At 38.9% G+C, this 15,056-nt stretch overlaps 1 protein-coding gene across 1 annotated transcript in view; it reads right to left on the reverse strand.

Moving 5' to 3' along the window:
• Positions 1 to 1,940: 1,940 nt before the first annotated feature.
• The window catches only part of BEND6 (BEN domain containing 6), a 51,138-nt gene continuing 38,022 nt past the window's right edge, over positions 1,941 to 15,056 (reverse strand). Inside the window, exons 4-7 of the mRNA XM_081246434.1 lie at positions 14,793 to 15,013; positions 13,082 to 13,274; positions 11,536 to 11,672; positions 1,941 to 2,705 (exon numbers count right to left, since the gene is read on the reverse strand). Coding sequence (XP_081102560.1) covers positions 11,545 to 11,672; positions 13,082 to 13,274; positions 14,793 to 15,013 — 542 coding nt within the window. The 3' untranslated portion in view covers positions 1,941 to 2,705; positions 11,536 to 11,544. The remainder of the gene's footprint in view (positions 2,706 to 11,535; positions 11,673 to 13,081; positions 13,275 to 14,792; positions 15,014 to 15,056) is intronic.

Below are 15,056 nucleotides of genomic sequence, written 5' to 3' on the forward strand. Positions count from 1 at the left end.
TGGTACTAAGCTGTGCCACCTTGGGGGAGTGGTGATGTGGGTAAAGTGAAACTGTTCTTACCATCTTCAGTCCATCTGTTCTTGGATTTTTTTGTTCAATGGTGTGCTGGAACCTCTCTGCTGGACCCCTGGGCTCCCACAGAGATAGTCTCATCCATGGGTGAAGATGATGGTAGAAAACTCCTATTCTGCCACCTTGCTGACCCGACAGCTGAAATACAATGATTTCTGTAAATTGATCTTGTATCTTGCAACTTTGCTGAACTCATTTTTTAGTTCCTTTTTTTTTTTACACTTTTTTTACTTTTTAGTTCTAATACTTTTTTGGAGATTCCCTTAGATCATCTGCATAGATAAACTTGTTGTCTATGAATAAAGACAGTTTTTCTGCTTCTTTTCCAATCTGAACACCTTTTACTTATTTATTTTTAAAGACTTTGCACATTCCACTGACTCTTTTTTTGGTTGCACCAAGCCTTAGTTCTGGCAGGCAGTCTCCTTAGTTGTGGCTTGCAGGCTCCTTCGTTGTGGCTCATGAGCTCCTTAATTGCGGCTCCTGGGCTCCTTAGTTGTGGCAGCATGTGGGATCTAGTTCCCTGACCGGGGATCAAACCCAGGCCCCCTGCATTGGGAGTGTGGAGTCATCCACTGCACCACCAAGGAAGTCCCCTGAATACCTTTTATTTCTTTCCTTGGTTTATTGAACTAGTTAGAAGCTCCAAAATAATCTTGACTATATGTGGTGAGAATGAACATTCTTGACTTGTTTCTGACTTTAGAGGGAAAGTATTCAGTCTTCCATCATGAAGAATAATGTTAGCTGTAGGTTTTAACTGCTTTGTTAATTTTCAAATTTGGGACTTACTGAGACACGTTGACTTTTTGACCCTGTATTTGACTATGACCAGGGAACAGGAGCACTGATATTTGTTATTGACCCCCAAGATGATTAGCCCTGGCCAGGCTCCACCTCACAGTGACCAGAGCCCACAGAATGAACATGGACATATACTTCCAGTGGATGGTCTATCAGGTGACCACAAAATTGAAACCCAGAGAGCAGACAATGATGTTGCAGATACTGAATTAGAGAAAATTCACCTCAGCTCTTATTTAACAAGCATATATGACCGTTCAACATATGAAGCTTTTTATTTTTATATTTTTAGGTTTTTAAAAATCTTTTTAAAAAGTCTACAAATAATAAATGCTGGAGACGGTGTGGAGAAAAGGGAACCCTCCTACACTGTTGGTGGGGATGTAAATGGGTGCAGCCACTATGGAGAACAGTATGGAGGTTCCTTAAAAAACTAAAAATACAGTTACCATAGGATCCAGCAATTCCACTCCTGGGCATATACCCAGACAAAATTCTAATTTGAAAAGATACAGGCACCCCTGTATTATGTAAAGAAGCCATCAGCCTAGAAAGTGATTTTCTCCCTGGATTTTATACATTAATAAGAAAAAAGCAAATGCTTTTTTTGTTTTCAATGGGATTTATTTATATTTAAGTAAAAGTAGCAAATGTTAACCTAAGTTACTTCCTTAAGAATATTTATTTTGTAGAACCACATTGTTATCAAGCAACATTTATGGAATGTTCCTGGGTCCACAGTACTGGACTTTTTCAACCATCATATTCACCCTCCTTTCCAAGTTTGAACATGGCCTTGTGCACTGAAAAAGCATGGCTTGACATTGTACAGTTGTCACGTGTGACAACCTGATATCAAACAAGAAGCCTGTTGATAAAGAATGTTTTATCTTTTATTCATTTACAAAATGGTATTTGTATATGTGTATGATTACTAAACCCATATGATTTTGTTTTCAATTATTTTCTCTTCTGATACTATGAAAACAAATCAGTTAAAACTAAGCAATGTAGCAGTTTGATGTTTTGTATTACACATGCATATTTAATATACTTTGGGCAATAAAAACTTAGAAGCATGTAAACAAACAAACATGAAAAAAGATTTTTTTAAAAGTTGATGCATTGTTTTAACAATCACGAAAACTTGGGTTTACTTCTTTTTCAGGAGCACAGTGGAATAGTTTAATATGCAAATAAGAAGGTCTTGCTGTTCTCATTTTTTCAGATTCTTATCTTATACAATTTTATGTAACAGAATAATCCTGTAATCTTATTGCCAAAGCTCTATTACTTCATTAGATATGAGTATCAGATTTTAGGCTGATTTTGCTGCTGTCATGTTTGTGAACATTGATTATTTCACTGTATACTTTTCCAAACATGTGCTTATACTAAAGATCCAAAAGCTAAAATGGAGAGTCATTGGTAATAATAAACATACAGGGATTGATTAGGACAATGATGAATCTTAGGGGTTAAAGTTTTTGTTGCTAGGATAAGAGCTCTGATTGTCCTGTTAGGTTAGCTGTACAAAGGACCACTTTGGGGCGGGAAAGTGCATATTTCCAAGAAACCATATTGCATGCTCATGGGCCTGCTAGAAATTCTCTGGTTTGATGCGTCACTGGTACTGAGGGTGAAATCTACATGCAGCTTCTTCACAAGCTTGTGCTCCATCAGGGCGGCCCAGCAATGTCACAGGTTTCTCCCAGCCTGTCACTGCACCTGTCCCTGTGCTCACTGCCCGGGAGGCTGCAGAGTCTCCAGCAAAATCCAATGTTAGATTTACTACTGAAGGTGCTTTTATTTCAGGTAACTATAATACCTATAAAAAGCAAGTAAAAAAAAAACAAAAACAGCAAATTTATGTTAGAGTTCTTATAGTATTTTTAACAGTTTTTAGGTTATAATAATATGTTATAATAACAGTATGAGTTATTTATCTTTGTGTCAACTACAAATTTTTGCTTAAAAATACAAAATTGTTAATAAGAACAGTTATTATTGAGGTGACTTAGGAATTATTTTATGATCTATTCAGAAGAATTCCAGCATAGCTAACAACTAAAATATTTAACATATATTTTTATCTCACAAGACTTTTAAAAAACTCAAACACACAAAGGAAACTTAATGATCCCCACATACCCATCTTAAAATATTATCAACAATTCTGTTTGTCACTCTTTGGTAACACTTATTTATTGTTTAAGTATCAGGAAATTTCCCAAATCTGCCTTGCTTCTGTCATATATATATCTTCTTTATCCATTCATCTATCAATGGACACTTGGGTTGCTTCCATGTATTGGCTATTGTAAATAATGCTGCAATTAACACAAGGGGTGCATATATCCTTTCAAATTAGTGTTTTTGTTCTCTTTGGAAAAATATCCAGAAGTTGAATTGCTGGATTGTATGGTAGTCCTATTTTTAATTATTTGAGGACTCTCCTTAATGTTTTGCATAGTGGTTGCACAAATTTACATTCCTATTGACAGTGTACGATGGTTCCCTTTTCTCCACGATTTGTTATTTGTTGTCTTTTTGATAACAGCTATTCTGGTAGGTGTGAGGTGATTGCTCATTGTGGTTTTGATTTGCGTTTCCCTGATGATCAGTGATGTTGAGCATCTTTTCATGTGCCTGTTGGCCATATGTATGTCTTCTTTGGAAAAATGTATGTTCAGGTCCTCTACCCATTTTTTTTTAACATCTTTATTGGAGTATAATTGCTTTACAATGGTGTGTTAGTTTCTGCTTTATAACAAAGTGAATCAGCTATACATATACATATATCCCCATATCTCCTCCCTCTTGCATCTTCCTCCCACCCTCCCTATGCCATCCCCTCTAGGTGGTCACAAAACACCGAGCTGATCTCCCTGTGCTATGCGGCTGCTTCCCACTAGCTACCTGTTTTACATTTGGTAGTGTGTATATGTCCATGCCACTCTCTCACTTCATCCCAGCTTCCCCTTCCCCTTCCCGTGTTCTCAGGTCCATTCTCTACATCTGCATCTTTATTCCTGTCCTGCCCCTAGGTTCATCAGAACATTTTTTTTTTTAGATTCCATATATATGTGTTAGCATATGGTATTTGTTTTTCTCTTTCTGACTTACTTTACTCTGTATGACAGACTCTGGGTCCATCCACCTCACTACAAATAACTCAATTTCGTTTCTTTTCATGGCTGAGTAATATTCCATTGTATATATGTGCCACATCTTCTTTATCCATTCATCTGTCAGTGGACACAGGTTGCTTCCATGTCCTGGCTATTGTAAGTAGAGCTGAAATGAACATTGTGGTACATGACTCTTTTTGAATTATGGTTTTCTCAGGGTATAGGCCCAGTAGCTAGATTGCTGGGTCATATGGTAGCTCTATTTTTAGTTTTTTAAGGAACCTCCATACTGTTCTCCATAGTGGCTGTATCAATTTACATTCCCACCAACAGTGGAAGAGGGTTCCCTTTTCCCCACACCCTCTCCAGCATTTATTGTTTGTAGATTTTTTGATGATGGCCATTCTGACTGGTGTGAGGTGATACCTCATCATAGTTTTGATTTGCATTTCTCTAATGATTAGTGATGTTGAGCATTCTTTCATTTGTTTGTTGGCAATCTGTATGTCTTCTTTTGAGAAATGTCTGCTTAGGTCTTCTGCCCATTTTTAGATTGGGTTGTTTGTTTTTTTGACATTGAGCTGCATGAGCTGCTCATAAATTTTAGAGATTAATCCTTTGTCAGTTGCTTCATTTGCAAATATTTTCTCCCATTCTGAGGGTTGTCTTTTCATCTTGTTGATGGTTTCCTTTGCTGTGCAAAAGCTTTTAAGTTTCACTAGGTCCCATTTATTTAGTTTTGGTTTTTATTTCCATTTCTCTAGGAGGTGGGTCAAAAAGGATCTTGCTGTGATGTATGTCATAGAGTGTTCTGCCTATGTTTTCCTCTAAGAGTTTGATAGTGTCTGGCCTTACATTTAGGTCTTTAATCCATTTTGAGTTTATTTTTGTGTATGGTGTTAGGGAGTGTTCTAATTTCATTTTTTTACATGTAACTGTCCAGTTTTCCCAGCACCACTTATTGAACAGGCTGTCTTTTCTCCATTGTATATTCTTGCCTCCTTTATCAAAAATAAGGTGACCATATGTGCGTGGGCTGATCTCTTGGCTTGCTATCCTGCTCCGTTGATCTATATTTCTGTTTTTGTGCCAGTACCATTACTGTCTTGACTACTGTAGCTTTGCAGTATAGTCTGAAGTCCAGGAGCCTGATTCCTCCAGCTCCGTTTTTCTTTTTCAAGATTGCTTTGGCTGTTCGGGGTCTTTTGTGTTTCCATACAAATTGTGAAATTTTTTGCTCTAGTTCTGTGAAAAATGCCATTGGTAGTTTGATAGGGATTGCATTGAATCTGTAGGTTGCTTTGGGTAGTATGGTCATTTTCACAGTTTTGATTCTTCCAATACAAGAACATGGTATATCTTTCCATCTGTTTGTATCATCTTTAATTTCTTTCATCAGTGTCTTATAGTTTTCTGCAAATAGGTCTTTTGTCTCCTTAGGTAGGTTTATTCCTTGGTATTTTATTCTTTTTGTTGCAGTGGTAAATGGGAGTGTTTCCTTGATTTCTCTTTCAGATTTTTCATCATTAATTTATAGGAATGGAAGAGATTTCTGTGCATTAATTTTGTATCCGGCTACTTTACCAAATTCATTGATTAGCTCTAGTAGTTTTCTGGTAGCATCTTTAGGATTCTTTATGTATAGTATCATGCTCTACCCAGTTTTTAATTTGTTGTGTGCTTTTTTACTGTTTGATTGTATGAGTTCTCTGTATATTTTGGATATTAACTCCTTATTGAGTATGTCATTTACAAATATTCTTCTCCCATTCATTAGGCTGCCTTTTTGTTGGTAGTTTCCTTCATTCTTCCTTTTTTTTCTTTTTCTGTTCTTTTCTTTGCTCTTCTTTTGCCTCTCTTCCCATGTGATTTGCTCACTCTCTTTAGAGTTACATTTGGATTCCTTTCTCTTCTTTGTGTGTGTATCTATTATAGATTTTTGCTTTTAGTTACCATGAGGTTTATATATTTTATATATACATGTGATTATTTTAAGTTTATAGTCTCTGAAGTTCAAACACATTCTAACAACCCTGCATTTTTACTTCCTCCGCAGCATGTGTCATGTTTCTGACATCATATTTACATCTTTTTGTTTTGTGTACCCCTTAACTACTTATTGTGGATATAGATGATTTTGTCCTTTAACTTTCCTACTAGCTTTGTAAATGGTGGATATACTACCTTTACTGTATGTTTGCCCTTACCAGTGAGATTTTTTCCTTTTGTAATTTTATATTTCTAGTTGTGGTCTTACTTTTCCACTTAGAGAAGTCCCTTTAACATTTCTTGTAAATGTTAGTGCAGTTTAGTGGCGCTAAACTCTTTTAGATTTTGCTTGTCTGGGAAACTCTTTATCTCTCCTTCAAATCTCAATGAAGGCCTTGCTGAGTGGAGTATTCTTGATTCAGGTTTCTCTTTTCATCACTTTGACTGTATCATGCCACTCCCTTTTGGCCTGCAAAGTTTCTGCTGAAAAGTTGGCTGACAATGTTATGGAAGTTCCCTTGTGTACACCTAGTTGGTTTTCCCTAGCTGCTTTTAAGATTCTCTCCTCATCTTTAACTTTTGTCATTTCAGTTATAATGTGTCCTGGTGTGGACCTGTTTGGGGTCATCTTGTTTGGGACTTTCTATGCTACCTGGACATGGAAGTCTGTTTCCTTTCCTAGGTTAGGGAAATTTTCAGTTATTATTGCTTCAAAAAAGTTCTCTCCCTCTTTCTCTCTCTCTTCTGCTTCTGGGACCCCAACAATGTGAATGTTAGTATGTTTACTGTTGTCTAAGAAGTCTTTTAAACTGTCCTCATGCCTTTTTATTCCTTTTTTTTTTCTCTTCAGCTTGGGTGATTTCCACCTCTCTGTCTTTCAGTTTGCTGATCTGTTCCCTGTATCATCTAATCTACTGTTGATTCCTTCTAGTGTATTTTTCATTTAAGTTATTTTATTCTTCAGCTCTGTTTGGCTCTTCTTTATATTTTCTAAGTCTTTGTTAAACTTCTCACTTTGTTCATCCATTCTTCTCCCAAGTTTGTTGAGCATCTTTATGATGATTACCTTGAACTCTTTATCAGGTAAATTGCTTATCTCCACTTCACTGAGTTCTTCCTTGGGGGTTTTATCTTGTTTCTTCCTTTGTCACCTCATTTTGCCTAATTCTCTTTGTTATTTGTATGGTATGTAACCTAATGGTAGGTTGGCTACATTTGATGATCTTGGAGAAGTGGCCCTTTGTAGGAGTCTTGCTGTGGGGCCCAGCAGCACACTCCACTCTGGTCACCAGAACTATATGCTATAGGGATGCCCCCATGTGGGCTGAGTGGGCCCTCTGTTGTGTTGGGGCTGACTACTGTGGGTGCCGTGATACACAGGACTGGCCTCTGGTCCAGTTGACTGCCAATCCCTACCTGCTACAGAAGCTACCAGCTGTTGGTTGGTGGGGCCACATCCTGGCACAGCTGGCTGCATGGCCTGGGGAGTCCTGGGGATGGTGCTGGCCCACTCTTGGGTGAGGCAGGGTCCTGGCAATTCTGGCTGCAGGCCCAGGGTGTCCCAGGTCAGCTGGCTGCAAGGCCCAGTGGGTCCTGGGGCTTGTGCCGGCCCACTGGTGTGTGGTGCAGGGACCTGGCACGCTGGCTGTGGGGCTTCGGGCTCCCAGTGCTGGTTCTGGCCTGCTAGTGGGTGGGGCCAAGTCCCTGTTCAGCCTGAGGGCGTCCCAGGACTAGGGGTGACTGGCTGGTGGGCAGGTAAGCCCCAGCGCTAATAGGCTAGAGGGAGGACTCCAAAATGGTGCTTACCGGTACCAGTATCCTCATGGTAGAATGAGCTCCCAAAAGTGGCTGCTGCCAGTGTCTATATCTCCAGGGGAGTTCCAGTTGCCTCCTGCCTACCCTGGAGGCTGTCCAAGGTCAGCAAGTGAGTCTGACCCAGGCTTCTTTCAGATTGTTGCCTCTGAGCTCGGACTCGGAGCATCCGCGATTCTGTACATGCCCTTCAAGAACGGAGTCTCTAAGTCCTACAGCCCTCTGGCTCTCCTGAACGCAAGCCCTGCCTTCAGAGCTAGATGTTCTGGGAGCTTACCTTCCTGGTGCAGGACGCTAGGGTTGGGAAGCTTGAAATGGGTCTTGGACCCCTCACTCCTTGGGAAGAACCTCTGCAATTGTGATTATCCTCCTCTTTGTGGGTCACCTACCCGGGGATGTGGGTCTTGACTGTACCACAACTCCGCCACTCTTACCCTTCTTGTTCTGGTTCCTTCATTATATCCTTAGTTGTAGAAGGTCTTTTCTGCTAGTCTTCAGGTTGTTCTCATAGACGGTTGCTCTGTAAACAGTTGTAGTTTTGGTGTGCCCCATAGGACGAGGTGACCTCAGGGTCTTCCTACCCTGCCATCTTGGTGACCAGGAAATCATTTAGATCAGGATTTCTCAACTTTGGCAGAAATGACATTTGAACTGGGTAATTATTTTGTTGTGGGGGCTGTCCTATATATTGTAGGATGCATAGCAGCATTCCAGGCTCCTGTCCACTAGATGCCAGTAGTATCGCCCAGTTGTGACAACCCAAAATATCTGTGTTTTCAAACCCCCTCTTTCAGGGGCAGGGGACAAAATCCCTCCCACTTTGTTTGAGCACTGCTGTATTAGATCACCTTTAAGTTATGCATATGTAATATTATGGTAGAGATTATGTAAACTGTGGCAGCTTTGGACATTTCAGGAGAAGGCTGTTAGACCACTTAGTGGGATGTTATAGAGGTGATCTTCTAATATTCTGTAATTCTCATAAATAAAATTTTCTTTAGCTCTCGTAAGAAAACAAAAAAATGGAGAAAGTTCAGAAAGATTGGGAACATCAAGCTCTAGGCAGAGTGTGAGCTGCTAGCAAGTTGAGGGCAGTCACAGGAGTGAGAACAAATAGATCACAAAGGAGGCAGGATGGGATTTAGCTCTTGCTTTCACAGAAATGAATCTTAGCAGGGAAATGGTTGTCCTTTCAAATGCAAGCAAGTGGCAACTTCAAGCTCAGTCCTGAGTGGAGGGCACAGTCTACCAGGGCCCCTGGTGGGGTTGCTGGGCTTCCTGGATGTATTGGAATTTGTAGAAATCTACATGGTTTCACAGTACCTATTGCCTTGCTTATAGTAATGGGAGGACAGTTTTTTTTCCAAAGAATACTTTTGAGGGCAGGGGGCGGAAGGGTATGGTTTGCCTGAATAAATGTGTTCACTTTAGACTCCTATTAGTTAAATGAGCAAGAAGAGAAAAGTATAGCAGCATTCCACCAGGTGGTGCTATATCTGACTCATTCACCAAGCAGGGCTGAATTAGGTTTTCTGTGACCCTGTCTCTCCCAGTGTATTTTCTCAGTCCTTTTGAAATAATGTAGATTGAGCTATACTTCAAATGAAAGATATCTGCTGGTTGAAAAAAAATTTCCATTCTAGTGTAAATCTCTACTTCTGACTCAAAATATATGCATTTATATTCCAAGGATCTATCTTGACAACCAAGCTCGGGCGCAGGAGGCGCTAGAACATATTGTGTTCATAACAAAAGATTTCTCCCTCTTTTTTTTTTTTTTGCAGTACGCGGGCCTCTCACTGCTGTGGCCTCTCCTGTTGCAGAGCACAGGCTCTGGACGCGCAGGCTCAGTGGCCATGGCTCACGGGCCCATCCGCTCTGCAGCATGTGGGATCTTCCCAGACCGGGGCACGAACCCTTGTCCCCTGCACCGGCAGGTGGACTCTCAACCACTGCGCCACCAGGGAAGACCTCCCTTTTTCCAATTTTAATTAATGCTATCGCCAGGTGATTTGATAACACTGCGACTGGCCAGTACAAGCAAAACTGATATAAATATTTTTAACTTCAATTTCTTCAATACTTTGCTGACTGTTATCAGAGATGAGTTTCATGCCTACCCTCATCAGCCCGGGATATAAAAAAGGCAGAGGTTAGGATATTAAAATGCGTTGCAGAGCTCTGAAATACAATGTGCTCCAGAAGACAGCCCTGTGACCTGGAGGTCTGGTTACATGGCATTTAAACAGGGAACTTGGCCGTGATACACCAGGACAACTGGATAGCCTAACATCAAAACGAGAAGTTCTATATATTCAATACACTGTGATAAGCCATAATGGAAAAGAATATGAAAAAGAATTTTTATATATGTATAATTAAATCACTTTGCTGTATAGTAGAAATTAACACAACATTGTCAATCAACTATACTTCAATTAAAAAAACAAAACAAAACGAGAAGTTCTAAGGGCTCACTTAAGCAATTATCTCTTAACTGGGAAGTTGTGCAATTCACCATGTACTGACATTTTTAATCCCTTGGGGAGAAAAAGGATACAAATATGTTTATCTTTTATAAATCTTCAGGTCAGTCTACCAGTATGTATGAACCAAGAGAAAGAATTTCGCTGCAGCTGTTATAAGTAGGTTTTTGGTTATTTTGTTTTGTTCTTTTAAGGAAGAGAGACTATTATTGACCATCAGCAGAGGTAGCCTTAATTGAATAGTAACATACTAAGGGACCCTCCAGGAGGATGGGGCAGTAGTTAAAACAGTGGGTGGGGGGTGGGGTGCGTCCACATCCCATTTAAAACATGGTCAGAAGAAAAAGACAAGTGACATGGTCTCAGGCGAAGAGCAGGCAAAATGGAAATCAAAGATAGAAGTAAAGAAAATGGAAGGAAAACCTGCCCTCATGTGTTTATCATATATGTCTGTTTATCAATTAAAATATTAATAGCACAACAATGCATATTTGTCATATATTTTCCATCAAAATAATGGAGAGGAAGGGTGAGGACAGGTGGAATGGCCAGGACTTTGAGTTGCTAAAGCAAACACAAAGTTCCTCATCACAGGCTTGCCTAGGGCAGGGCCTGACCATAAAGTGTATTTCCTTTAGAACTCGCTGAAAACAAATATTTCTTCCTTTTAGTATTTTAATACAAACATATTGGTAAAAATCCTTATCAAACAAATACAAACTATAACAACTGACTTAAAGATGTAAAGACATTGAGAAGCAGGATGGGGATGGTAGAGTGCACTGATGTACCTCAGAGACCTTCCTAAAGGTCTGTATCTCCCTTATTCTAGAGAAGCACTTCCTAAATTGCCACGTGTCCCTCCTTTGGCTGCTTTCTACCCTTACCCACAAGATAACATGTGTTGTGTGAAGAAAAAGAAAAGTTACATAGTGAAACACATTTGGAAAACACTATACACTATATGCCCTTCTTAGAGATTTCTGGTGCACTTGGGCATATTTAAAGGGCATCCAAATATTTGAGAGGCTCTAGGAAAGGAGAATCCGTGTAACTGACTCAGCATTTCCCAAGTTTAAATCCCCATCCCCGTCCCTACCTTCACCCCCAGGAATACTCATTATCATCTCACAGGCCTCTAGTCTCCTCTAGTAGAGTGTTTGGGAAATGCTATTCCATAGATACAAGTATTGTGTCTTCTTGCTACATTGAAAGGATTGTGAAGATTTACAAGACTTACCAAAAGGATCTACTTAATATCCTGAGAGTTCAGATTTTTGCTCAAATTTGGCTTCTTGGTACAATTGTTTAGCTTTTGCCCTATCATTCTCCTAATTGAAACATCATCTGTGTTGGGAAATAATTGTTTTGTGATTCCTGTAAAAACAACAACAAAACACAGAAAAACACTTTGTCAGAAGGATGTAGACTCACAGATGCAGAGAACAAACCAGTGGCTGCCAGTGGGGAGAGGGATGGGGGAGGGGCGATATTGGGTAGTGGGGGTAAGAGGTACAAACTACTATGTATAAAATAAGTTATAAGGATACATTGTACAACTGGCAATATAGCCAATATTTTATAAGTATAAATGGAACATAAACATTAAACATTGTGAAATACTATATTGTACACCTGTAACTTATGTAATACTATACATCAACTATACTTGAATAAAAATAAATTAATTAATTTTAAAAAACCACTTTATCAGGCCTTTGCATCTTAAGGTATGGACTGAAATAAAACACCAAGCAATTCACATTATAATTTTGTCTCTATTTTGAAAAAGCAGCCCAACACCCATGAGATATTTAAATAGATGAATCTGTAGGCAGAGTTTTCAAAGCAAAGCAAGAGATAACAAAAGTCTATATCATAAACTGAGAGCATACATATATGTCTTCCTATGGTACCATTCAGCTTTAACCTTGCTGCTTGCTCTGAATGCTAAGTGCCCTTGATCCAAAATGCTGGGAATTTATTTTTACCCATTCCCAACATCAGTTGAAACAAGCAGATTCTGACTCTTTTCCAACTAAGAAATGATGCGCTATTAAAATAGAGAGAGCTGTGATTCAGTGAGTCCTTAAATTTGTTGGATATTTGCAAAAAAATTCCTTGCTAACCTTGCTAACCTAAATTATCATATTTAAAGAGATTAACTTAAAAACCATAAGTAGGATGGTTAAATTAACCTCTGTTTTTTTCTGAATAAAAGATAAGGGATATTTCTAACCAAGAGAAGAAAAAGAAAATAAAACATAAACTGTTACTAAAATTTTGTTGGAAAGGATTTTGAAAATTTACTTTTCTAAAGCTATGAATTTTATGAATCCAAACTTTTCAGTAATATAAAATTCATTTTTATTTTAATAACCATTTTTTTTTTTTTTTTTTGCGGTACACGGGCCTCTCACTGCTGTGGCCTCTCCCATTGCGGAGCACAGGCTCCAGATGCACAGGCTCAGTGGCCATGGCTCACGGGCCCAGCCGCTCCACGGCATGTGGGATCTTCCCGGACCGGGACACGAACCCATGTCCCCTGCATCAGCAGGCGGACTCTCAACCACTGCGCCACCAGGGAAGCCCTTAATAACCCTTTTTAATGTAAAGTTTTTCTACAAAATTCCCCATATATCATAAGAGGTTTAGGCTATCCTCAGATTTTTCTCTCATAGAAAAATAAACTTGAAGAAAATAAAAGATAATGAAAGAACAACTTAAAGTTGAATGGTAAAATAATTTCAGATTCATGTGCCAATATAATACAAACACATTATCACCTATGATTTCTTGAACTTCATTCTGATTCATAGCTGGTTTCACTGCCTTGTCCCTTGAAGTAGAGGATTTTGCCCCCGTCAGGCTGTGTGTGGCCATGTATTCATTTGTGTAGAGCACTTGCATTAAATCATTAATAAACTTCTGAGGCTTGCTCTTGTTGCAACGGGCAATCTGCCATTTTTCAATCTTGAACTAAAAAATTAAAAATAATAATTGAAATAACTGAAAAAGGAAAGGAAAGGAATATCTGAAGAAATATATTACTCAATGAATACAGACCAGAAAACAAAACCAAGTCTTTAGGTGATGTATGATACTTTTAATATATATTGTACATTTCAGGGGTTAGAGTTAGATGTTAACTTTGAGATAATTCCCAACATTTATGAGGTATTTGTTCTAGAGTGTATACAAATTCTTGTCGTGTAATCTGGATTTGGTGCTTTAAGGATTAATCCATACTTAACATTTCCTACTAAGTGTGGTAGCATAATAATGGCCCACTGACAATATTCACATCGTTATCCCTGTAACCTTTGAATATGTTACCTTATATGGGAAAATCAACTTTGTACGTGTCATTAAAGTACCTTGAGATGGGGAGAGTATGCTGAGTTATCCAGGTGGGTCCAGTCCAATCATGTGAGCCTTTTTTTTTTTTTAACACTTAAAATTTGTGTACTTTATTGCAGGTACGAATATGTATATTTACATACACATATAACTTTATAAATATATACACACAGTATCTGGTACATAGTAAGCACACCATAAATGTTAATAATAATAATGAAAATGGCTAACATTTATTGAGCACTCACATGAGCCCTTAACTGCAGAAGAGGGAAGCAGAAAGAAGACACAGAGGAAGGAGGAGAGAATAGAAGAGTGAGAGGGCTTTGCCTGCCCCGACTGGCTTTGAAGATGATGGAAGTGGACTATGAACCAGGGAAGGGGGCTGCCTCTAGAAGTGGGAATGGCCTTCAGTTTATAGTTGACAAGAAAACAGAAAACAGGGAACTCGGCTCTAGAACCATAAGAAACTGAGTTCTACAACAACCCCCATGGACAGGAAACAGATTCTTCTCCAGAGCCTCCAAAAAAGGAGAGTACCTGCCAACACCTTGATTTTACCGCATTTCTGACCTACAGAACTCTGAGGTGGTAAGTTTGTATTATTATAAATCACTAAGTTTGTGGGAATCTGTTACACAGCAAAGGAAACCGGTACACTAAGATTCAAATATTCTGAATGTTAGATAGTGAGCATTTAATTATTGCTCTTGAAAGCATAATTTCCCAGGCCAATTCTAACAAAACTTGTATTTTTAGCTTCTATTTCTTGATTAAGAGAAGTCGGGAAAGTAGAAGAATTGTGTTCTGCCAGCATGTACAGCCTAAAATTCACCTTGTCTCAATGATACAGTTTTATAACCTTTAATGCATAGTTGTCCTTCTGTCACTGGTTTAAGAATTTCCTAGTTTAATAACTTCATCACTGTCCACCATTTGAATTTAATTTTCTGAACTGGATATTCATTTCACAAATATTAGATTTATTGCAAAAACACTGTTTTATGTAGTCAGAATATTATGATTGACCTAAAGTTACATAAAGTGATCTGATAAGGCAGTGATTATGTTGTACAGTAATTTTAATTTTGTATGTGACTGTATCCCAGAGAAAGATGGGATGGTCTTCCAGCTGACCTGTTTCTCATCCGCGTGATGCTCTTCCTCAGCTTTCAAGGAAATTGGTGAACTGGAATTAGAATTAGAATTACTACATGTGGAGGCAAATGAATCTGGTGAGGAGTTATTTGTTGCTCTCCAGAGGGTGGACGCAGACGTGGACAGGGTTCCTCCACCCTTGAGCAGGGCCTCCGCCATACCAACCAATTCTTCAAACTGGGTGACGGCCTGTGGTAAAACTAAAATGGCAAGAAAAAGTAGTACTTTACAAATACTTGTCAT

The sequence above is a fragment of the Mesoplodon bidens genome, assembly GCF_964165515.1.
Source record: "Mesoplodon bidens genome assembly, chromosome: 10".
NCBI lineage: Eukaryota > Metazoa > Chordata > Mammalia > Artiodactyla > Ziphiidae > Mesoplodon > Mesoplodon bidens.